Here is a 25336-nt window from a genome sequence, read left to right as displayed (position 1 = left end):
CCAGGTATCCACTTGCTGGATTGTATTTCATAACAGCAGTTCCTAAAGTCTGGGTCATCACCCTTACGTGTATGTATGCACACCCGAGTGCAGATGCCTACAATGACCAGAAGAGGGTGAGTCAGATCCCCAGGAACTGGAGTTAAAAATGTTCAAGAGCCACCACGTGAGTGCTGGGAACCCAACCTGGGTTCTCTACAAGAGCGACCAGTGCTCTTAATCTCTGAGTCATCTCTCCAGTTCCTAACACCGGGTCTACTTGAATTTACAGAACAATATGGTCAAACCATTTACCTCAATGCCCTCAATCGAGAGGCTGAAGGATCTCTAGTGTGTGGGGGAGGGGCGCCTGAGCAACATAGTAAGTCTGTATCTCAAGGGGCGAGGGTAGTGTAACACATCAGCACGAAGCATATTAAAACCATTATGTTAATATTTATAGACTAATGAATGTACTAGAACACATCTATGAAACTGAACACAAAAGTACGGTCAGCTCAGTCGTCAACACAAGAAACATTTGATAAAGTACAATGCCCTTTCAAGATGAAAAATGACCGCTCAGGAAGGGATGGAAATTTTCCCTTTCCCACCCTGATAAAGGCTCTCTACTAAAATCCATCATGCTCACTGATGAAAGCCTAAAGACAGACCTTCCCCTGAGACTGGCAAGACCAGTAACTCCAGGGAGGACTACAGGACTCAGTGAACAGAGAGTCCTTCGGTCAAATCCCACGACCTAAGTTCAATCTCCAGACACGGACGAAACAGAGAACTGAATCCCACAGTCACCCGCTGATTTCAACACGCACACAGTGGCACAAATACGCAGAGGTAATAAATATAAGAGAACAATTCTCGGAGGCCGCAGGGAGAGGGACTGGAGAGTGGGAGTGCTTTATGGCACTTTATGGGTTTCTTTGGAAATGATGAGAACATTCTGAAATTAAACAGCAGCAATGGTGCCCCATAAATGTGTATATTAATACCCAGACCCCACCGCTTCAAAGAAGGGAGCTTTCTGATATGTGAACTATGTCTCGAATAAAAAGTACTTAAGTGTACGTGAACATGGATGATGTATAAACTTACACTGGAACGACTATGATTTTTATACCAAGAAAAGGTTTTTTAAAATCCTGTACTTGTTAGCAGTTGGCCTAAACCAGGGTTAGTTGTTATAGGATTCTCTTTCATTTACGAAAACACACAAGAATGGACCCAAGATTTTAATTTTGTTTAGAAAAAAAAATCAGGGACTGGAGAGATGGCTCAGCAGTTAAGAGCACTGACTGCTCTTCTAGAGGTCCTGAGTTCAAATCCCAGCAACCACATGGTGGCTCACAACCATCTGTAATGGGATCTGATGCCTCTTCTGGTGTGTCTGAAGATGGAAACAGTGTACTCACATATAAGTTAATAATTTTTTTTAAAAAGGAAAGGAAAACAAAAAAAAATTTTTAGGGAAGCAGAAGCAAATGGATCTCTGTGAGTCTGAGTCTAGCCTAGGCTACAGAGTGAGCTCTAGGCCAGCTGGGGTTACACAATGAGACACTGTATAAAAACAGAAATGGAAACAACAAATTTAGACGTTTCATATTTTTGCCTCTTTTTTTCCCCTAATGTTAAAGAACAACGATTTAGAACTGGGGACACAATTCAGCTAGTAGAGGGCTCATCTAACATGCTGTGGGGAGAGAAAACAGGGGAGAGAGGAGGAGGAAGAGGAAAGACAGAGGAAACAACTTTTTTTATTTCCTTTATTTATTTATTTATTTTTTGAGCTGGGGACCGAACCCAGGGCTTTGCGCTTCCTAGGTAAGCGCTCTACCACTGAGCTAAATCCCCAGCCCCTTTTTATTTCTTAACCTTGTCCACTGAGCTAAATCTCCAGCCCCTTTTTATTTCTTAACCTTGTAACAGATACCATGGTGGGCCTCTCAGCCCCAACCCAGGATCACTCCTGGGGCCAAATGAAGGCTGACCTAGGTTGACCTGTTTCAGATCCCCTGCACTCCGTTGGAATCTGCGGTTAACAGCACAGAGACTGGATGTGGCAGAAGGACTTCCCATAAGAAGACAGGGCAAGAATCCGTCGCTGACCATAGAGCGAGGGGCCGAGGTCCCAGCCTGGTGCCTGGCAGCAGTTCTCTGAGGACACAGGAGGAAAGACTAAAAGGATTTGGATTTTTGGAAGGCATGCTCTGTGCCTCCCAAAGCTTGCAGAGGGGGAAGATGGAAGAGCCTAGACCAACCTGTCTATTTCTTCTGGTTCCAAACTCCATGTGGTTAGCATTGAGAAGACAGATATGGATCAGAGAGGCCACCGTAGAGAGATGCTGCACACTTCTGATAATAGAGGCACCATGGAGCAGCACTCAGCACAATCTAGGAAGAGAAATCAAGGAAGATCTTCTGGAGGAGGAGGTGTTTTCCTCTGAGGCCAAAAACACTGCAGAGACTGTCAATGCCCCGGAGAGTCCTGGTACAACGCAATGAAGGAGAATTACTTACGTAAGCAGGGGAAACCAGAGTTTCGACTTTGATCTGTCTGTCGCTCTTTCACTGCTGGGGACTTTCTCACTCCATCCCCCAGCCCCCAGCCCCATACCTCCTTCCTCTTCCCAGCTCTCCCACTCACAGTCACCAGCTCTATTCACAGTGGGGCTTTCCAGAAACATTGTCGCATTGGTTGGGACGGTGGGCTACAGCAGCACTCTTTCAGGAACTTCCCCTCTTGAAGGGTTATCTTTTTTTCCTTTCTGTTTTCTTTTTCCACGTTGAGTCTATGGGCATGAGTGTGTGCCGCACATGTGGAGGCCTGGGGCTAAGGTCCTGATAGCTTCATTCTTGCATCACTGAGGCAGGGTCTTTCAGTCAATCCCAGAGTTCCCTGATGCAGTTAGATCTGCTTAGCCAGCTTGCTCTGAGGGTCCTGTCTCTTCTTCCTGAGGCTAGAATGACTGCCTCACCTAGCGGCCTTTACATGGGTTTCTGGAGATCTGAACTTCCCTCCTAGCAAACACGTTAATGGCTGAGCCATCTCTCCAGCCCTGAGTTATCTTATTCATACAAACACAGTGAGTGACTTGATGATGGTGATGGATGGTAAACATCTCCATGACTATTCTAAAATGCACTGAATTGTATGCTTTCAATGTGTCAACGAAACAGTATGCAAATTGCGTATCAGTAAAATTGCTTTTTAAACAACGGTAGGTGGGGGGCTGGAGAGATGGCTCAGCGGTTAAGAGCACTGACTGCTCTTCTAGAGGCCCTGAGTTCAAATCCCACAACCACATGGTGGCTCGCAACCATCTGTAATGGGATCTGATGCCCTCTTCTGGCTGTGTCTGAAGACAGCTACAGTGTGCTTATAATAAATAAGTAAGTAAATAAATACATCTTTTAAAAAAATGGTAGGTGGTAGAACACTTGTTTAGCATGCAGGAGGATTGGATCTAGGATTGGTGGGGGAACAATTATAGCGGCTTAAGTAACAGAGGAAGTGTGGTCTGACTGGTCTGACGGCCGTAGGTCTGTCGCAACCAAAGTTCTGCTACTTTGCCGCCACAGGACAACATGTCCTTGTCTTCCTAAACCTAATTTTCCTCATTGTGAGGAGGATTAAATTTTTGATTGCCTTTATTCCTTTGGTGTGTTTCTGCGTGTAACGGAAAGTCAGAGGACAGCGCGCTGGAACCCTTTCTCTTTCCACCATGTGGATTGAACTCAGGGGATTGAACTCAGTCTCAGGCTTGGCAACAGGCACCTTTACTGTAGAAGCATCTTACCAGCTTGTAAGAGAGAACTAATGAATGGCTGAAAGCCAGAGAGTCTGTCCTTCCTTCCTTCTTTCCTTCCTTCCTTCCTTTTTTCCTTCCTTCCCTTCTTTTAAAGATTTATTTATTCTATGTATGTGAGTACACTGTCACTGTCTTTAGACACACCAGAAGAGGGCATCCGATCCCATTACAGATGGTTGTGAGCCACCATGTGGTTGCTGGGAATTGAACTCAGGACCTCTGGAAGAGCAGTCGGTGCTCTTAACCGCTGAGCCATCTCTCCAGCCCCCTTCCTTCCCCCCTCTCTCTTTTTGTTGTTGTTGTTGTTGTTTGCTTGTGAGACTGTCTCATGTAGCCTAGATAAGCCCGAACTCCCTATGTAGCCAATAAGGATGGACTTTGGGTCCTTCTGCCTCTGTCTCCTGAGCGCTGGGCCCACGCCCGGTCTATGAGGTTCTAGGGATCAAACCCAGGCCTCCATGTGTGCCAGGCAAGCACTCTATCAGCTGATCTACAGTCCCTGGCCCCTGCGCCTGGAGATCTTGTTAGTGTCCTGCCTCTGTCATCAATAATCGTCTGTTAAGTGGAGTCAAAGAGACCCACATCGCTGGATGATTGAGACTTTAAGACCGAGTTGGTACTTAGCAATTTTTAAGAATTATGCTTCAGACGCAGTCCAATAAATAGTAGTTAGTTTATCTGTAATTATTTTATGTCCTACATACTGTTTGAGCTCTTCTGCTCAAGATGTAAACTGCTCAAGATGCCCACCGAAACCTAGTACTGAACCCCACTGGCCAGGGACAAGCCCTGCCCTCAAGGAGGGTGTAGTGGTTTGAATATGCTTGACCCAGGGAGCAGCACTATTAGGAGGTAAGGCTTTGTTGGGGAAAATTGTGTCACTGTTGGGGTGGGCTTTGAGACCCTCCTCCTAGCTGCCTGAGGAAAGTCTGCTCCTGGCTTCCTTTGGATGAAGATGTAGAACTCTCAACTCCTCCAGTGCCATGTCTGCCGGGACGCTGCCATGCTTCCTGCCATGATGATAATGGACCGAACCTCTGAACCTGTAAGTCAGCCCCAATTAAATGTTGTCCTTTCTTAGAGTGGCCTTGGCCATGGTATCTGGTCACAACAGTAAAACCCTAGTTAAGGTAGTACACAAATAGAGGTAACCTGCCAGCCCATGCTCTCTCCAACAAAGGTGAGCTCTAGAAGTCTCCATCCATAGCTAAATGATCCTCAACCAAGTCAGGAACCTAGACTTCATTGTCTGGGATCGTTAACAGGTCGTGGGGAGCTGGGAGGTGACATGCCTCAGGCTGGGGCAGCCTTATGTGTTCTGTGATTGTGCCGCTCTCAGGGCAGAGAGGATCATGAAACCCCAGAGGCTTGGAGGGAGACAGACAGAGGGCATTTGCCTCGGATCTCGATCCTAGTCCATTTTCTGTCATTATCACACACACACTTGCACGTGCACATGTACCAAAATAAAATCCATCTTCGTGGGTGAGTATTTAGCTCACAGACTGGGAAACTAGAAGGCTAAGATCAGATGGCCCCATCAGTTCAGCCTACGGTGATGGCCCCCTTGTCTGAGTCACCCTGTGATGAAGGAGGGAGGGAGACATCACAGGATGAGACCAGATTATTCACATGACCCTCCTCCCAAACCCTCCCTTTCATTTTCTAATTTTAGAGACGGGATCATGTGTAACTCAGGCTAGCTTCAAACTCACGATGTAACCTTGAATTCGGATCCCCATCTTTACCAGAGTAGTGCTGGGATTACAGGCATTCACTGCCCTATCGGGCTTATGAACTCCAAGCTCGCTAGGCAAGCAAGCTACCAACTGAGCCACCTCCCCAGCCCTAGTTCATAAACATCAGAGTTGGCAACCACTCAAAAACAGACACAACTAATTTATTAAGTCTAAGGCAGAGAAATCCAGGAACTAGGCTTGCTCTTTGAAAGCAATTCATTCTCTCAGGAACCAACAAGAAGGGCACGGAGATGGCTCAGGGGTTAAGCAGATCGCTTGGGTCCAGTTCTCTGCATCCATTTAGTGGCTCACAGACCATCTCTGATCCAGTTCCGGGGACCTAATGCCCTTTCCATAAATATTCCCCAGCTCTGACCACACTGGAGACCAGGCCTCCAGCACACGAGCTTTTAGGAGACAGCCCACAGCTGATCCTAAAGCACTGCCCATTCACTCAACAAATGTATTGAATCTCTTCCCAGGTCACAAAAGGAGGGATTTCCTGCTCCCAAGAGACCTACAATATAGGAGGAATTGGTACTAAAGAGGGAATAGAAGTCACGGTTGCAAGACAGGCAAGGTGGCAGTGACAGCTATAATACCAGCAGGTGGGCGCTAAGGCAGGAGGATCATCACGTGCTTAAGGCCATCAAGACCCTGTCTCACAACTACGAATCAGTACTACCCTGTCGGGAAGGAAGAACTGCCCTACTGTTTTCAAAACAGAGTGAAGAGACAGAGATGGTTGAAAAGGCCTCTCTTTCTTTGTTTCTTTGATTCTTTGTTTCTTTCTTTCTTTGTTCCTTTGTTTCTTTGATCCTTTGACTCTTTCTTTCTTTCTTTCTTTCTTTCTTTCTTTCTTTCTTTCTTTCTTTCTTTCTTTCTTTCTGTAGTCTATTTATCTTACTCATTACACTGGGATGAATTGAGCCAGACATAGCATTAGGGCGATTGCCACCACAGACTTGTTTTCCAGGAGGGAAGGGATTTTTCCTCTGGGGCGTGTGTTCTGAAGACTCAAGAGCATGGGCGTGAGAAGTCCTGGGGCAGAGATTATGGTCAAGTCCCTGAGGTGGCAGGAGGCGCTACAGTCATGAACCAGCCAGAAAGGCGCCTGGGCCTTTGTACAAGGAGAAGGGAGGGAGGGAGGGAAAGGGTTAGGCAACAAGCAGATCTCCATGAGGTTTGGTGAGAAACTTGGAAAGATTCGGGTCCGTTGAGACATCACTGAGAGGTTCTGTGTAGAGACACAGCATTTTAAAATCACTCTGAACAATGCGTGCTAGCTCTAATCTGTAATCCTCAGGAAGATTGCTGTGGGTCTGAGGGCAGCCTGGGCTATGGAGTGAATTCCAGACCAGAGCAGGCAACAAAAGTAAGAACCTGTCTCGAAGGCCAAACATTAATTAATTAACTCAAATAAAAGGTCACTCTGGGCACTGTGTGAATTTGGGGGCAGGGGAACAGCTGGGCAAGAGAGGGGCGAGGAGAATGACCTATGTATTGGTAGCCAGAGCCAGGCTGTCCATGGAGGCAACAGTGAGGAAGAGTGGAAGTCTGGATCTATTTTGACAGTTCCACTTCCTGGTTCTGGTTCCTCATAAAGTCAGGCTTTTTCATCTTGCCCCTGAGTTCATGCCAAATTCCCCTTCGATCTCCTTCCTACCCTCACTCTCACCCCGTTTCCTTTTTGCTTGAGTAAGCTAATGTGTAAGGGGAGGGTCCTGTTATTTGCACCCAAATCACCCTGACAATGAGACGTGCAGGCTCACTAGCCTGCTCCAACTCACCCACCACCCAGTGCCATCTGCCCAGCAGAAAAGAACACGTTTTGACGTGTGAGTAATGCACACCGGACTAGTCGATCTCCTGAGGGAAACCTTCTTCCAGGGCACTTCTGAAGGAAGCAGTCTGCGATGGCTTACCTTATGGTGTGGAAAGAATGCTTATGATATACCCAGAGATGTCTACCACACCAGATAAGAAGTGCAGGGAACTCTCACAGGCACTGACATGCATACCCTGAGCCAGGCTTTGTCCTAAAGAATTTGCATGTACTCGCTCATTTAAGCCTCAGGGAAATGATAAGATGTAGGCTGTTCCTGTTTCTATTTTTACAGAAAAGAATCACGGACTGGGGAGCCTGGGTTTGGCTCTGCAGTGGAATGCTAGTCTGGATGGACGAGACTCTTGTCCTGGGCCCACAACATCATACACAAGAGTAAAACTCACAAGCCAGGCGGTGGGGGCACATGCCTTTAACCCTAGCATTTAGGAGGCAGAGGAAGGCAGATCTCTGTGAGTTTGAGGCCAGCCTGGTCTACAGAGAGACTTCCAGCACAGCCAGGGCTACACAGAGAAACCCTGTCTCAAAATAAAATAAAATAAAATAAAATAAAATAAAATAAAATAAAATAAAATAAAATAAAATAGAATAATACTCATAAAATGAGTGTGCAGGTGAGCCCAACTGTTCTGCTTCATGCTCTCAACCAGTATCCGTCTGTTTCCTCAGATGGATGAAATCAAGCTATACTGGACTCTAAGATGTTTCATGTTATATAGAACAGTGACCTGGCCTTGGTCTTGCTAGGGGTCTCCACAGTGCAAGCAGCTTTTGATTCTGTCTCATGGGAAGAGAATGACTATAGCTGGGTGGACCCAGAACTGTGTGTCGGTCACATCCCTTCAGCACAGACTGGTAAACTACTTATTCCTGAGGATAGATGGGGTGAGTTGACACCATGGGCACACACAGATGGATTAAAACCATATTGGGAGGTAGCTGGAGAGATGGTTCGGTAATTAAGTATGTGTACTTTTCTTTTCTTTTTTTTTTTTTAAGATTTATTTATTCTATGTATGTGAGTACACTGTCGCTGTCTTCAGACACACCAGAAGAGGGCACCACATCTCATTACAGATGGTTGTGAGCCACCATGTGGTTGCTGGGAATTGAACTCAGGACCTCTGGAAGAGCAGTCAGTGCTCTTAACCTCTGAGCCATCTCTCCAGCCCCATGTGTACTTTTCTTGAAGAGGATCTGAGTTCAGTTCTCGACACCCATATCAGGAGCTCACAACACCTGTTACCCCAGCTCCAGGGGGATTTAATGCCTCTGTCCTCTACAGGCACCTGTACTTGAGTTTACACACACCACACACACACACACACATACACACACACACGAACACACACACATACACACATTCACACACATGTAATTAAACATAAAATAACACTTAAAAATATTTTTGAAAAAATCAAGCCCATAAACTTAGAGGATACACCAGACCAAGGAAAGAATACACCTCCCTCACTTGGACTCCATCATGTGAGAGACACCTAACACTACAATGGTCCCACACAAGCCTCTCATCTGATACTTGTTGCGTGTGTAGTAACACTTTTGAGAATTCTGGAACTTTTGTTTCTTTAAAAAATACAAAAACATAAGACTATGCTTTCGCTTTAATCCCAGGTGTGGGGATAAGGGGCTGCTTCTGACTTTCCGCAGCAGCTGACCGTGCTCTGTCTGCCTCGTGCTCTAGCAGAGGCGTGGTTTTGCCAGCTGCAGGAAGTTTCTGCGATTGTGCGATGTCTGGAACTCTGAGAACTTCTTAGAGGGTACGTAAGTACGAGGACTCAAAGCGATTGGGTGGGTGGTTGTCAGGCATTTAGGGAAGTTGGTTGTGGTTTATTAGCAGCTAAGGTCAAAGAAGAAAGGAAAGGAAAGAAATTGGATTCAGAGCTCTCTTTCCCCTCTATCCTTGTTTCTCTCCTACCTAATGTCAGGGGGTGAAATGGGGGGAAGGGAGTAAAGGGTGGAAAAAAGAATCCACAAAATAGCAAAGACCAACTACACATGTGCATCCAGAACCAACAAACAGGGGTCTTCTCAGCTGTCTCTGGAGCTTCCTCCCTGTTGTCGATGCACCCCACTCAGCTGCCTTTCCACTCACCTGTTCCCTCTCTGGCCTTGAACCTAGACCTGAACCCACTCTTGCTACTCCCAGACACCAGTGCTGAACTCTTCCTCTCAGCTGAACTCTGCGGCTTTGCTCTCTTTACTCCAGCAGCTCCTCCCTCCAGGCACTGGTCTGGTTCCTATCTTACGACAGACTCATCCTCGGTCTACCTCGGAGACCCTCGACCTCTTCTGCAGCCTTTGTAACTTGTACTCCTTCTGTGACCCATAGGAGTGCATATAGATATGTAGCTGTACTTAATGTGTGTTTGCAGTGTGTGATATGAGAGTTCATATGAATTAAGACAGGCAAAAAAAAGAACCCGCGTTGGCCTTGACCAGGTTACCATGGGAGGTGGGATTGCATAACAGATTTCTGTCATTAAAACTGCTCAACTTAGCTGGGTAGTGGTAGCGCATGCCTTTAATCTCAGCACCTGGGAGGCAGAGGCAAGCTAGTCTCTGAGTTCGAGGCCAGCCCGGTCTACAGAGCCAATTCCAGGACAGCCAGGGTTGCACAGAGAAACCCTGCCTCAGATAGATAGATAGATAGATAGATAGATAGATAGATAGATAGATGGATAGATGGGTGGGTGGGTGGATGGATGAATGGATGGATAGACAGACAGACGGATGGATAGATAGATGGATAGATAGATAAAGATAGAAAAGAGCTGATGAACTTTGTGATTTGTTATTCCTTTCTTTGGTTCTTTTTTTCGGAGCTGGGGACCGAACCCAGGGCCTTGCGCTTCCTAGGCAAGCGCTCTACCACTGAGCTAAACCCCCAGCCCCTGATTTGTTATTCCTTAACAAATTCCAACATTGTGGAAAGACAGAAATGCTTCCATCTAGCATTCTCATGACACAGAACCTGGTGTAGCTTGTGCTGGCTTTAAACTTGCTCCGTAGCTCCTGATTCTCCTGCCTCTGCCTCCCCTGGGATTACAGGCAGCTTGTGCCACCAGACCCAACTGTGTGTGTGCTAAGCAGCCGAGCTGTGTCCTCAGGTCAGTGTCTGCAGGCACACTAGTGGCACTCCATTGAACAGGACTGACTGGCTCACTGTGGCAAGCCCAGCATCCCAGGCCTCAGAGACCTCCACAGCCCTGAGCAGGTATATCACATATTGTTATATCCTTTTTATAGATGAGAAAGCAGACACAAGGAGGTGGCATAGCTTGGTCCAAAATGCTGGGCAAGCAGGAGAAGCATCTTTACAACTCAAAGCTCTAGTCCTGTGCTAAGAACTACACTGCTACCCTGACTTACTTAAGGTGAAGAAAAGCGATGAATGAGGGATGAGGGGGAAGCCCTTGAAGTAGAGGCCAACAGAGGCTCAGGAGCTCCAGGGAGCCACTCTAGGCCAGAAAGGCAAAGACTGGCAGGAACAGAAACCTTCCCTTATACAGGGATGGCAACAAGCAGAGAAAGAAATGTACTGGCTGGTTGGTTTTGTGTCAACTTGACACAAGCTAGAGTCATCAGAAAGAGCCTTAGTTGAGAAAATGCCTCCATGAGGTCCAGCTGTAAAGCATTTTCTCAATTAGTGATCAATGGGGAAGGGCCCTACCCACTGTGGGTGGGGCCATCCCTGGGCTGGTGGTCCTGGGCTCTACAAAGAAAACAGGCTGAGCAAGCCAGTAAGCAGCATGTGACTCCTACATCAGCTCCTGCCTCCAGGTTCCTGTCCTGCTTGAGTTCCTGTCCTGACTCCTTTTGGTGACAAACAATGACGTAGAAGTGTAAGCCAACTGAACTCTTTCCTCCCTAACTTGCCTTTTGGTCATGGTGCTTCCTCATAGCAATAGCAGCCCTAAGACAAGAAGGATGTTGTAGTCTGGCTTGTGTTACTGTGTAAACCAGAAGGTAGATCAGTGGTAAATGCTTATCTAGCTTCTGTGAGGCCCTGGGTTAAATTCCCAACCCAGCAAGGACACCAGAGACAAGAGCTAGATGTGGTAGTCCAGGTAGTGTAGGTAGTACTCATGAGGAGAAGAAGCAGGAGAATAGCCATAAGTTCAAGACCACTCTGGTCTACATAGTGAGTTCTAGGCCTGTCTCAGAGTCTGGATACTTTCTACAGAGAGAGGTTTATTTAGCTCTTCATCCCAGGGACTATTTGCTCCATCACTGTGTGCTGCTGTCAAAACCTCCACTTCCCAGCTACACAAGGCAGGGAAGCAGGAAGGAAAATTTGTAACATGGACAAGTAAGTATAAATAGAAGCCACCATCCTCTAGCGACCTCACTTTATGAAAGCCAGCTCTTGTGAGAACTGACCAACTCATGGGAGAATGGACACGCACATTCAGGAGCCAGAATTCATCTGTTTGCAATCATGGAGTTCCCATGACTAAGGCTGATCCTTCAAGATTCTACAGACTCAATGCCAGCCATCCCGAGGTTGTTCTGAGCTTTCAGGACATGAATATTTGGGGAACAAACTATCGAAGCCTTAGCCAGGAAAGGGGGGATATAGTTAGGATACAGTTAGTTTGGGTGGGGGGAGGTTCTTGAGGCTCCACCCTGAGCTGAGGGGCTATTGGCAACTGATGGTTGCTGGGGGAGAGGAAATCTTTTTTCTTAAAGGGTGTGGTAGGTTGATTAATGCTTTTGCAGTCAGCACTCATTATACTCACTGGGTTATAGGAGAAGAAGAAGGAGGAAAAGGAGGAGGAGAAGAAGGAGAGGAGGAGGAGAGGAGGAGGAGGAGGAAGAGGAGGAGGAGGAGGAGGAGGAGGAGGAGGAGGAGGAGAAGAAGAAGAAGAAGAAGAAGAAGAAGAAGAAGAAGAAGAAGAAGAAGAAGAAGAAGAAGAAGAAGAAGAAGAAGAAGAAGAGGAGTAGAAGCACTGAAGCAAGAGACTGGGAAGGATTGGGGTGGATATAATTAAGATTCATTATACATTCGTATGAAATTTCCAAAGAATAAAGAAAAGTATTAATAACTTTCAGCAAGTCAGAGGCGAGCAAGGCCAAAAGAATGTCCAGAATGCTGAGCTTCTGCTTGGTGCCTTAGTTTCCTTAACATTTTTCCCTGCCCCTCCTCCTGCAGCTGTCCCTTCCCTTAAAGACATAGATCTTGAAATGTCCTATACGGTCCTTTGCCTCTGATTGCCTTTGGGCTGCTAGCTATGCTAATACGACTCATGGAGCAGAACTAACTGGCTCTATGTGGGGCAGGATCATTGGTAACTGATGCCAAGATTCAAATCCGCTGGACAATGTGGGACAAGCCTGGAATCCTAGCCCTCAACAGGCAGAAGATGAGAAGTTGCTACACAGCCAGTCAGAAGCCAGTCTGAACACGTGACACCTTGTCTCCAAAAAAAGCACAATCATTTTTTTTTAAGCTTTTAGGGAGTGGAGTAGGAAGCACATACTGCTCTTGAGGGCCTCAGTTAAGTTCCCAGCACCCACTTCAGGTGGCTCATCGCTACCTGTAACTCTGCTCCAGGGAAGCTGATGCCCTCTTCTGGACTCCAAAGGCACCTGCATTCACACAAACACATAATTTTTTTAAAAAATTAAATAAATAAAAACAATGATAAACTAAACTCTGAAAAGGCTCAAGTCATCTAACTTGACTCTTGCTAAAAGTCATTAATTTAAAACCAAATGCCCGGGGTTGGGGATTTAGCTCAGTGGTAGAGTGTTTGCCTAGCAAGCACAAGGCCCTGGGTTCGGTCCCCAGCTCTGAAAAGAAGAAAAGAAAAAAAAATGCCCAATCAGGCAGTAATGGCTCATGCCTTTAATCCCAGCACTCGGGAGGCAGAGGCAGGCAGATCTCTGAGTTTGAGGGCAGCCTGGTTTACAGAAGGAGTTCCAGAACAACCAGAACTACATAGAGAAGCCCTGCCTCAAAAAAAAAACAAAAAAAAAAAAACCAAATGCCAGGGGAATGCAGATGCGAGTGACCGTTACAAAGCTCTTTCAGCCAACCGTATGTCACAGACAATTGATCCAAAACAAAAAAACAAAACAAAAAAAAAAAACAACAAAAAGAGAAAAGCAAATGGCCACTGCCTCAAGTGTCACCTCACTTAGCTCAACCTCCTCTCCACCAACCCTGCCCTGACCCCTAACTCTGCTATTTTTTGCCCCATTTAGGGCCTTTGAACTTGTGGAAGATTCTGACTCATCCTGTCCAACCTCAGTCGTGCTTCCTCTTTCTCTTGCCCACTACAGCAGGAACACACGCCCTGGGCAAGTTTGGGCCATTGTATGCCTTGGTCAGCAATCACTTGTTTGTAAGATTAAATTCCTTCAAACTAGGAGAAAGAAAGAAAGAAAGAAAGAAAGAAAGAAATAAAGAAAGAAAGAAAGACGCAAAGACCAAGAACCACCCAGAACCCAAGATGATAACCACAGTCACGTGATAGAATTTGGACAGAAGACCTTTACCTGACTCTCTGTCTAGGGAGAGACCATAACATGTTGTTATGCTGAAATGAATGTGAGCCCTCCTGGTACGCAGAACTGACAAAGGAAAATGGACCTAATCCATCACTTCCAGACCTCTCACCGGGATCAAAGACATTGGAAGGGAATCAGGATGTGGAAAGGAGAGAGAATGCTATGAAGAGACAACCCTGAGGAGACCCTATCATCAACCTTACTGTCTGCTAGTTGGGCTGTGGCAAGGCTAAAGAGTGCAGCTAATGAATGAGATTGGAACGTACAAGCCCAAATGAAGCACTTAACACGTCAATCATTTTGAGAGGAAGGTAAGGGAGAAACGGGAGTCTCCGGAGGGAATTTCTTGCCGCCCATATTCTACCCAAAATCAAAGCACTGATTTGATGAGTAACAGAAGAGGAGATTCTCTTATTACTGGGAATGGAGAGTTGCTGATAAGATTCATCTTTTCCTACCAACCCTGTGGAACAAATTCAAATCTTCCATAGTCCACTCTCATCACTGTCCCACAGTTAATTGATCATGGTCCAGATTCCTTTTCCCACAGTCTTCTCTTATCTTCAGAGTTCGTAACTCCTGTTAAAATGACATAAACCAGGGATGGAGAGATAGCTCAGAGGTTGGGAGCACTGGCTGCTCTTCCAGAGGTCCTGAGTTCAATTCTCAGCAACCACATGGTGACTCACAACCATCTATAATGGGATCTTCTGGTGTATCTGAAGACAGCTACAGTGTAGTCACATACATAAAATAAATAAATAAATCTTTAAAAATTTTTTATATAAACCAGATACACAAGCACATGTGGCTCATACAGCACTTGGGAGTCTCAAGTGGGAAGATTGCAAGTTTAAGACCAGTCTGGACTATATAGCAAGATTTGACCACAAGGCAAGAAAAGAAGATGCAGGGGCTGGAGATGGCTCATGCCTGTCATCCTACAACTCAGGATGCAGAGGCAGGAGGATCACGACGTAAAGATCATTCTAGGTTCCATGGCAGCACATTTCAGACTGACTTGGGCTACGGTGAGCTCCATCTTAAAAATGAACACCAAGCCAATGACATGGCTCAGTGGTTAAGGGTTCACTATCAAGCTTGGTGACCTGACTTCAATCCACAGGACTCACAGGGTAGAAAACGAACTGATTTCTTCGAGTTGTCTTCTAATCTCCATGTGTGTATCATAACACTTGCACACAGTCCCCCTCCCAGTAAATGACTATATATATATATATATATATATATATATATATATATATATATATATACTAGCTGGTGTGAGTCTCTGGCTTCAACCTCTAATGCTGAAATAAATCAATAAACAAATAATGAGACAAAGAAGTTTAAGTGGGGCTGGAGAGACGTCTGAGCAGTCAAGAGTGCCTGCGGCTCTTGCACAGGACCACAGTTTGGTTCCCAGCATCGGTGGCCTCACAACCACTTGTAGCTCCTGTTTCAGGAGACACAGTGCCCTCTTCTGGACTACAAGGGTACCTGCACTCACACACACACACACACACACACACAAATAAAAATGTAATTTAAAATGAAGAGTCTTCTGTGCATGAGTTTAACGGCTACTCAGCCATTCTTTGCAAGGCCATAAAGCCTTATGTTCATAGGCTGTGAAGTCGACCTGCCTTGTTTTTAATCCCACCCATGCCAAGGATATTTGATGGTCGCTACGGGGGCACTTCGATCCATAAGCCTGCTGTTTAGTTTTTCTGTCTCGTGGCTGAAATTAGGAAACAGGATTTGGTAAAGCCAAGTAGATTTATTTACAGTTTGAACCAATGGGGGAAAGAAAGTTGGTTTCTCTATGCCTTTTGTGGAGCACTGTCACGATTTTACAGAAAAGGTGAAGTCACTGGGCGTGGAGTCAGATGCCTGCAATTCCAACCCTCTGAAGGTAGATGGAGGATCAGGCTTCCCCCGTCACACTCTGCTACATAGAGTTAAAGGCCCGCCCTATCTATGTGCCTTCTACACATGAGACCCTGTCAAAGAAAGAAGAGGAGAGCGGGCGGAAAGAGAGCGACAGAGACAGAGAGAAACAGAGACAGAGAGACAGAGAGAGAGAACAAGAGACAGAGACAGAGAGACAGAGAACAAGACAGAGACAGAGAGAGACAGAGACAGAGAGAGACAGAGACAGAGGCAGAGAGAGACAGAGGCAGAGAGAGACAGAGACAGAGAGAGACAGAGACAGAGAGAGACAAAGACACAGAGACACACAGAGAGAGATAGAGAGATTCAGGAAGGGATTATAACTCAGTGACTGCTGAATGCGTGGCCACAAATGGCACACATGTCACCCCCTCCAAGGCTCAGGGAACGTCTTGGGAAAGGGGTTGGGAAGAATGTGAGAGGCAGAGAGAAGAGCTGAGTGCCATGAAGTGCCTTCATTCAGGCAGAGCAAGGCCACTGAGCTCTTGAACTCTCAGCAGGCACAAGCCCTACACAAGAGGAGGCCCATCAGCTTCCTACCACACTGTGGGGAGGGGTTCCCAAGGCTCACCCATCCCTGAGGACTTAGAGACAGTTAATTGATTGACCAGGGAGGGAGAAACTGTTTCTTTAGTGTTGAAGTCACCAATACAGTGCCTGTGCTCTGTAAGCAATCAGTTAAACTCACCGAGTCTCTCACACAAAAGACAAACAAAAACCACACAAAAGTAGAAAGGGGACAAGAAGAGGACCGGCACCTGCAGAAGGGGACAGGAGGAAGTGAAGGGGGTAAATATGACCAAAATGCATCATATACATGTATGAAAATACCATAATGAAACCTATGATCATATATATTAATATATGTTAATATATGTTAATAAGAAGCCCTCTCACCAGCCCTGTGTTTCTCAACTGTGAGATAAGCTCTCAGAACAGGGTCAATGTCTTCCTACCTGGGAGAAAAGTCCCTGCCCCCGTGTCACCCAGACTTTAACCTTTACTGGCCTCAGTATGGGCTTCCTGGGGTTACTTTTAATTCCTTGGAGTCTTCACTTCAATAGTCCAATAACCAAAGTGGAAGCCAGTACACCTTCTCTGTACCTCCTCTCCCACCAGAGCCATGGCTCAGAGTCCACTTTGAGAAAGGAACGGATGTAACCCACGTGTTTGGCAGCCCACATGTCCCCTGAATCTCCAACCAAGTAAGGTTATTCTTTCTCATATTTTTTTTCATGTAATCGAGCATTTAAGAGGCAAAGGCGGGCTGATCTCTGGGAGTTCAAGGCCAACCTGATTTCCATAGTGAGTTCCAGGACAGCCAAGGACACATAGAGAGACTCTGTCTCAAACACAAACAAGATAAACAGCTCACTAGGTACCCAATTTGTTTCTTTATTCTCTGAGACAGGGTTTCTCTGTCTAGCCTTGGCTGTCCTGTGATTCACTCTGTAGATCAGGCTGGCCCTGAACTCAGATCTCCCCGCCTTTGCCTCTCAACTGCTGGGATTAAAGTTATACACCATCATCACCCAACTACCAACTTCGCTTTTAAAACGTTTTATCGTCGTCGTCGTCGTCGTCGTCATCATCATCATCATCATCATCATCATCATCACATCTCTGTGTGTGTGTGCACGTCTGTACTGTATATATACTGGAGCACACAGAAAACACAGAACTACTTTATAAAGTCTGTTTTTATTTTTTCACTTTATGTGTGCTTTGGGGATGGAACTCATGTTCTCAGACTTGCAAAGCAAGTCAAACCATCTCACCAGTTCTTCCCTTGAATGCTTGATCCCCATCTCCACCTCCTGGGTGCCAGCATTACAAGCATGGGCAATCCTGCCCATCTTGTTCACTAAAGCTTCTCGAATACCTGACATTTGTCAGAAACTGGGGGGTACAGTTACGGAAACCCCTGACTTCATGGGGTTTATTCTAATAAAGAAGATAGATCATGCTTTCTATCTCTGTGATTAAACACCGTCACTAAAAAGCAGCTTAGGGAGGACAGGGTTTGCTTGGCTTTCACTTCCCCGTCATAGCAGCAGCAGGGGCAACAGCTGCCACCACTCCCTCAGGACTCTGACATTTATATACTCTCTCAAGGGTCCCCAGAATTCCAAATGTAAACTGTCTTCAGCTGGCAAAATCACGCCCCTGCCAGAGCACAAGACAAATCACAGTCAGCTGCTGTGGACGATCTGAGGCAACCCCATGTGCCACATCGGGATTAAAACAAAAATCTATTCACATAGCATAACCCCGTTTTTGAAGAAACCAAAGTTCCCACTACACCTGGAGGGAGAAACTAAAGCAGAAACCACAGCAGAACGCAGCTCCCTGGCTTTGTCTCCATGGCTTATTCCCCTTGCTCTCTTAAACAACCCAGGCCCACCTCCCAGGGCAGGGGAGGGGGAGGCACTGTTCCCAGTGGGCTGTGCTTTCCTCCTACAACCACCAGTCAAGAAAATGCCCGCCAGCCAATCAGATAGAGGTATTTTATCAACTGAGGCTGCTTCACAGATGAGCCTGGCTTGTATCCAGTTGACAGAAAAACAAAACAAAACAAAAACTAAAAAAACTAACCGGCACAGACAGTAATGGGTAAAAATGCAAACATTTAGTCCCACAAAGGAAACAAGAAGATGGGTGGATGCCTGTGATCCCAGCATTTGGGAGGTGGGAAATTGGGTAGCTCACAACTGCCTGTAACTCTAGCTCCCAGGAATCCAACTCCCTCTTCTGACCTCTATAGGGACTAGGCTTACATGCACAGACAGACAGACAGACAGACAGACAGACAGACAGACAGACAAATAATAGTAATAATGATGGTGACAATAACGATTAAAAAATAATAATAACAATAATAATAGCCTGAACTACATGAGATTCTGTCTTCTAAAAAGTCAATCGACAAACAAAAGGGAAAAAAAGAATCAGTAATTCTTGGGAAGTTAAAGTTGGCTTGAACTCCCTGTCCTAGAGTTGGAAACCTGGAATCCCTCCCAGTATCTAAGGGAGTGGCTGTGAGATCAGGGACCTCTGACTCTGGCCCTATTCTGTTTAACAGCTCTTCTCAGGAATTCCTGTCATCCAGGAATTCCCAGCCATCCACTAAATCACACAGATAAACAAACAGCTCACTGAGAATCTCCCTGCAAAGCAGCTCCTCAACAGCTTTTCTCCTAGAGTTCCTCCCCCATCCCACCCCATCCAGTCAGTCTCACCCATGGAGTTGATGGTAGGCTGAAGTCTCTGGGTGGCCAACAGCCTCTTGCGAGAGGCGGGGCAATGTAGAGAAGGGTTCAGAATTCAGGGTCTTCCCTTTACTGGCTATGTAACCTGGGACAGACAGCTTAACTTTGTCTCTGAGTCCAGTGTGTCTGTCTGTACATTAGATTAAAGGTCTCAAACCTCGAAGAACTCCGTGGAAAAGCACTTAACAATGTTTTCACTTGCCACTGCCTTCCACTGCCTCCATCCACAACAAATTCTGTGCTTCTCTCAGCTTCTTCTGATCCTGACTTTTCCCAAGACAAAGGAATTTGATGAGAAAATCCTGTCAGGACCAAATCAAAAGCGGACCTTTCTCCCTGTGTGTTTTTTAAATTTATTTTATTTTATTTTTCTTCTCCCCATTTTACACAAAGAGAAACTGAGTCTTACCCACCTCCCTCCCTTCTTGTCTCCTTCCCTTTCTTCCTTTCTCCTTGTGATACTGGAAATGGAGTCCAGGGTATTTCTCATACGCCAGGCAGGCAAGCACTCTTAGCCATGGCCCCAGCCCCTTCGGAGTTTTGTTTTGTTTTTGCCCTTAAGACTTATTTATTAAAGTGCCTGAGACAGAGACAGAGAGAGAGACAGAGAGAGAGAGAGAGAGAGAGAGAGAGAGAGAGAGAGACAGAGAGAGAGACAGAGAGAGAGAGACAGAGATAGAGAGAGACACAGAGACAGAGAGAGACAGAAACAGAGACAGAGAGAGACAGAGAGAGACAGAGACAGAGTTTATTTATGTGTGTGAGAGAGAGACAAAGAGACAGAGAAAGAGACAGAGAGAGACAGACACAGAGACAGAGACAGAGAGAGACAGACACAGAGACAGAGACAGAGAGAGAGAGAGAGACAGAGAGAGAGACAGAGAGAGAGACAGAGAGAGAGAGACAGAGATAGAGAGAGACACAGAGACAGAGAGAGACAGAAACAGAGACAGAGAGAGACAGAGAGAGACAGAGACAGAGTTTATTTATGTGTGTGAGAGAGACAAAGAGACAGAGAAAGAGACAGAGAGAGACAGACACAGAGACAGAGACAGAGAGAGACAGACACAGAGACAGAGACAGAGAGAGACAGACACAGAGACAGAGACAGAGACAGAGAGAGACAGACACAGAGACAGAAACAGAGACAGAGAGAGACAGAAACAGAGACAGAGAGAGAGACAGAGAGACAGAGACAGAGTTTATTTATGTGTGTGTGTGAGTTTATGCTCACCACATGTACACAGGAGCCTTTAGAAGTCAGAAGTGGATCTCAGGTTCCCTAGCATTAGAGCTGTGGATGGTTGTGGACTATCATGTAGGTGCTGGGACCTGACCCAGGATCCTCCACGAGAACAATTGCTCTTAACTTCTGAACCATCTCTCCAGCCCCTTGTTTTTGATTTTTCGAGACAGGGTCTCACATTATAGCCCAGACCAGTCTGGAACTTTACTACATAGCTCCAGCCGATGTTGAACTCACAGCAATCCTCCTGCCTCAGCCTCCAACTATCTTGTTTCATTTGGTTTGGTTTTCCCCAAGATCCTCTTACCTCTTAGACCACAGAACTGAGATTACAGGCATGTGCCACCATACCTGGTAGCTGATGCAATTTTCTCCCCTGACTTACACAGTGATGGTACAGCTTACCTTCAGAAAGCCCGAAAAATTCTTCCGAGGTGTCATCTAAGCTGACAGATTGCCGTCACATGTGGGCACTTCCACATTCTAGATTTGCAAGTGGCAAAGCTTGCGGAACTGAAGGAAACGTATAGAAATGGATGTCTCAGAAAAAGAGAAGTCACAGCCTTGAGAGGAAGACCAAGATCCTCAATTTTCAAACTATTTACAAAGTGTGGGTATGTTTTTTTCTTTCTAAGTTCCCTCTTCAAAGAAATTATCCCTCCCGGGCTCTAAAGAGCTTAGTGCCACACCCTGCCTACCTTTGCTGTTAAAGGTACAAAAATTAAGTCATCTAGGAAGTCATTTAAATGTTAATAAAAATCAAAAAATTGTTCAGGGTACAATGATACAGGCCTATAGTCCCAGCATTCACAAGTAGAGACAGAGGAATCAGGAGTTTCAGGCCAGCTGCGGGCCAGCCTGGGCTACATGATAAGGTCCCATCTCAAAAAATAATTTATATGTTTTAATTATTAAAAAAAAAGAACTTAGAATGATGCCTGCTTGTAACCCTAGCACACAGAGGCAGAGGCAGAGGCAGAGGCAGAGGCAGAGGCAGAGGCAGAGGCAGAGGCAGAGGCAGAGGCAGAGGCAGAGGCAGAGGCAGAGGCAGAGGCAGAGGCAGAGAGATAAATTGCTAGTTTAAGGTCAGTCTCACACACACCAAATTTCAGGCCAGCCTGAAATAGCCAGCATAGAAAGATCTTAACAGGGGTTGGGGATTTAGCTCAGTGGTAGAGCGCTTGCCTAGGAAGCGCAAGGCCCTGGGTTCGGTCCCCAGCTCCCAGCTCCGAAAAAAAGAACCAAAAAAAAAAAAAAAAAAAAAGATCTTAACAAAAACAAAGAAACAAAGTATTGTAAGTGTGAGTACTGACGAATGTGGCAGTCAGAACTGTATAGTTTGTTGATAATGGGCCTGCCACACCAGGCCCCCAGACCTTAGCACAACTAACTCCATAACGAAGTGCCACGAAGGCCATAAAACTCAGCACAAAGACAGCAAAGACAGCACAACCGGCCAAAAACTAAAACAGAGACCTAATCCATCAACGTCCATAGCTCTGGAAAGTCTCTAAGTAGACTAACCTTGCTTTTTGGCTTCTGTAGTTCTGTCTCTGGCTTACTGTTCTTGTTAACTGACATATGTCAACCCAGAATTTGGTTCTTATGCTTAAAATCTGAGAAAGTCTCAGGGCTACACTGGGATTCCAAACACCTGGTGTAGTTTCCTGTTAACTAAGAGTTTCTATTGTCTTTTTTTTCCGGAGCTGGGGACCGAACCCAGGGCCTTGCGCTTCCTAGGCAAGCGCTCTACCACTGAGCTAAATCCCCAACCCCGAGTTTCTATTGTCTTAAACCTGTGTCTGAGTAGTCTTCTCTGGTGGATACCACCACACTAAAAGCAGTTTGGAGTTCAGAGTGGTTAGCTCACATCTGTAATCCTGTCATTCAGAAAGGTGAGGCAGGAGGATTTCAGTGAGTTCGGGGACAACTTGGACTCATAATGAGTTCCAAGCCAACCATGGCTACAGAGTGAGACCTTGCCTCAAATAAAATAAAAATAAATAAATAGGTAGGACTGTGATGGTGTAGGCTTTGGGAGGCAGAGGCAGGCAGATCACTGAGTTTAAGGCCAGCCTGGTCTATAGAGCCAGTTCTAGGACAGCCAGAGCTACACAGAGAAGTCCTGACTCAAAAAACCACTACTACTACTAGTAGTAGCAGTAGCAGCAGCAGCAGCAGTAATAGTACTACTACTAGTAGTAGTAATCCTATAAAATAAATAAACTTTAGTTTGATTGCTGAACGTATAGATAAGAGTGCTTACATAGCATGCATGAGGATCTGGATTCATTTCCAAGCACCGCAAGGTTAATTAATAATTAATCAATTAAAGGAACTTTGTTAATGTGTTTTAGAAGGTAGTAATCCCAACCTTTGAACTTTAGCCTAATTAAATTATATGAAAGAAGAAACTCGAGTAGAGTTTGACTCCCTGTCGGAGTGCTCGCCTAGTGTGTGGGATGCCCTACCTTCGATCCCTGACACCATGAGAGAAAAGAGCAGAAATAAAGTAATAAAATGCTAGAAAATCAGGGCTGAGGCCATAGCTCAGTAAGATGAAGTCTTTTTTTTTTTTTTTTTTTTTTTAGCTAGCATGTACAAGGCCATAGGTTCAATCCCCAGCACTGCATCCCAGCTTTTAGAAAATTCAGAAATTCAAAGTCATCCTGAGCTAAGTGGTAAGTTCAAGGCCAACCTAGGCTCCATGAGACCCTGAGTCAAAAATTAAAAAAAAAAAACAAAAACAAAACAAAACCAGGGAACGAGTGGGAATGTGGGGAATGAGTCACGTGTCTGAGGTGGGTGTTTGTGTGTGTGTGTGTGTGTGTGTGTGTGTGTGTCTGAGGTGGGTGAGTTTTTGTGTGTGTGTGTGTGTGTGTGTGTGTGTGTCTGAGGTGGGTGGGTTTTTTTGTTTGTGTGTGTGTGTGTGTGTGTGTGTGTGTCTGAGGTGGGTGGGTTTTTGTGTGTGTGTGTGTGTGTGTGTGTGTGTCTGAGGTGGGTGGGTTTTTTTGTTTGTGTGTGTGTGTGTGTGTGTGTGTGTCTGAGGTGGGTGGGTTTTTGTGTGTGTGTGTGTGTGTGTGTGTGTGTGTGTGTGTCTGAGGTGGGTGGGTTTTTTTGTTTGTGTGTGTGTGTGTGTGTGTGTGTGTCTGAGGTGGGTGGGTTTTTGTGTGTGTGTGTGTGTGTGTGTGTCTGAGGTGGGTGGGTTTTTTTGTTTGTGTGTGTGTGTGTGTGTGTGTGTGTGTGTCTGAGGTGGGTGGGTTTTGTGTGTGTGTGTCTGTCTGTCTGTCTGTCTGAGGTGGGTGGGTTTTTTGTTTGTGTGTGTGTGTGTGTGTGTGTCTGAGGTGGGTGGGTTTTTTTGTTTGTGTGTGTGTGTGTGTGTGTGTGTCTGAGGTGGGTGGGTTTTTTTTTTTTTGTGTGTGTGTGTGTGTGTGTGTGTGTGTGTGTGTGTGTTGCCTCTAAGTCCGTCTGCATTACCTATGGTAGATTTGCTGGGATTCTTCCTCTGGAAGAGCAGCAAGTGCACTTAACCACAGAGACATCTCCATCCCTGCCCCTATCCCACCCCCACCCTTGGTCAGGGCTGTTTTAAGTGCTTTCTTTCTCTCTATCTCAATGCAATCATTGACAGCATTCTAGAAGAATGGGCTCCTTCCTTCCAAACATGTCAAATTGGCCAGACAACAATATACTTGCCTGGCAGTTTGACAGATGTTGGAACTGACTGAATTCAAGCAGTCAACTCTGGGTTCATATGCTAGGTGCCTGGTTGACATGTGGCATCACTGACAGTTGCTCCTGGCTGATAATACCCTGCCTCCTTTTCTCTCCAGTGGTATAGGGAGAAGCTGTTTCCCAGGTTGGTGGCAGGCTCAGCACCACAGCTTGTCATCTGACGAGACAGTAGCAAAGGGGAAGTAGACAGCTCAAAGTCACACAAGCAAGCAGGAGCTCTGGTTCTAGGCCACACTCCCTTCCTCTGACAGGTTCAGGGGCCCAGTAGCCGAAAGCCCACTCATATGTAGGGAGTGGAGGTAGGGATGGGGGTGACACTGACCCAGGTGCAGAAACTCTTCTTGGACAAGATGTCAGAGGGTCCCTGGCTAGGACCAGAGAAGTACAGAGCTTGGTGTGGCCCTGGCAGGTGCTCCCTTGGTTGATTCAAGCTCCTTGGCTGGTCTGCAAAGCCTGAGGCTGGGCTTGATGCAACTGAAGAGCTAAGCAGAATTCCAGACAGGACCGACATGGAGGAAGGAGCATCTTGATGCCTGGGAATCCTGGGAGAGCCTCCCAACACTACAAGACCTTGTCTGTGTCCACAGTTGCTGTCCCCACAGGAGACAGTGGAGCTCTCAAGGATAATAACAATGTTGATTATTTCTGAGGTCACTTTGCCATGGCCAGCAGTGATGGAGGCAACAACACTGGTTCTGGGGGGAGGGAGTATGGCTCAGAGGTAGAATGCTTGCCTGGTACATATACATCTTTGAAGCTGCCTCTGCCTCCTGAGTGCTAAGGTTAAAGGTCTGCAGCACCACAGCCCAGCTCAGGACACAATCTTAGCAGCATAACCATCTCTTCAGCCCTTCCCCCGCTACTGACATTTTTTTTCTTCCTTTTCTTTTTTTTCGGAGCTGGGGACTGAACCCAGGGCCTTGAGCTTGCTAGGCAAGTGCTCTACCACTGAGCTAAATCCCCAACCCCTGACACTTTTATATTATGGGATAAAGGGTAGCTTTGTCTCCTTGCTTTCGGGGGTTGTCTGCGAATGACAAGCCGTGGACAAGGACACTGCTTTTTTTTTTTTTTTTTTTTTTTTGGTTCTTTTTTCCGGAGCTGGGGACCGAACCCAGGGCCTTGCGCTTCCAAGGTAAGCGCTCTACCACTGAGCTAAATCCCCAACCCCAAGGACACTGCTTTTATTCTAACAATCCACTCTC

At 46.1% G+C, this 25336-nt stretch overlaps 1 protein-coding gene and 1 long non-coding RNA gene across 11 annotated transcripts in view; one reads left to right on the top strand and one right to left on the bottom strand.

The window, feature by feature from the left end:
* The window catches only part of Eya3 (EYA transcriptional coactivator and phosphatase 3), a 128321-nt gene extending 107400 nt beyond the window's left edge, over positions 1-20921 (bottom strand). The window contains exon 1 of one of the 2 annotated variants that reach the window (XM_039109784.2): positions 20802-20921. In XM_039109784.2, the coding sequence (XP_038965712.1) occupies positions 20802-20837 (36 nt within the window). In that variant the 5' untranslated portion in view covers positions 20838-20921. The remainder of the gene's footprint in view (positions 1-20801) is intronic. The other variant, XM_039109786.2, reaches the window with a different exon arrangement.
* Positions 1465-16184, top strand: LOC102548282 (uncharacterized). Of its 9 annotated transcripts, XR_005505024.2 has the most exons (4): positions 1501-6153; positions 6852-6920; positions 9027-9172; positions 13623-16184. It is a non-coding gene; the product is annotated as an uncharacterized LOC102548282 (long non-coding RNA). The 9 variants fall into 9 exon arrangements; XR_010066659.1 differs by lacking the exon at positions 13623-16184 and adding exons at positions 10464-10629; positions 12165-12237 and having other exon boundaries at positions 1489-9172; XR_010066660.1 differs by having other exon boundaries at positions 1491-6153; positions 6852-9172.
* Positions 20922-25336: the final 4415 nt, after the last annotated feature.

Source organism: Rattus norvegicus, chromosome 5, assembly GCF_036323735.1.
Source record: "Rattus norvegicus strain BN/NHsdMcwi chromosome 5, GRCr8, whole genome shotgun sequence".
NCBI classification, from domain to species: domain Eukaryota; kingdom Metazoa; phylum Chordata; class Mammalia; order Rodentia; family Muridae; genus Rattus; species Rattus norvegicus.
Note: the sequence above shows the minus strand (reverse complement) of the source record. Positions and strands in the feature narration are given on the sequence as shown.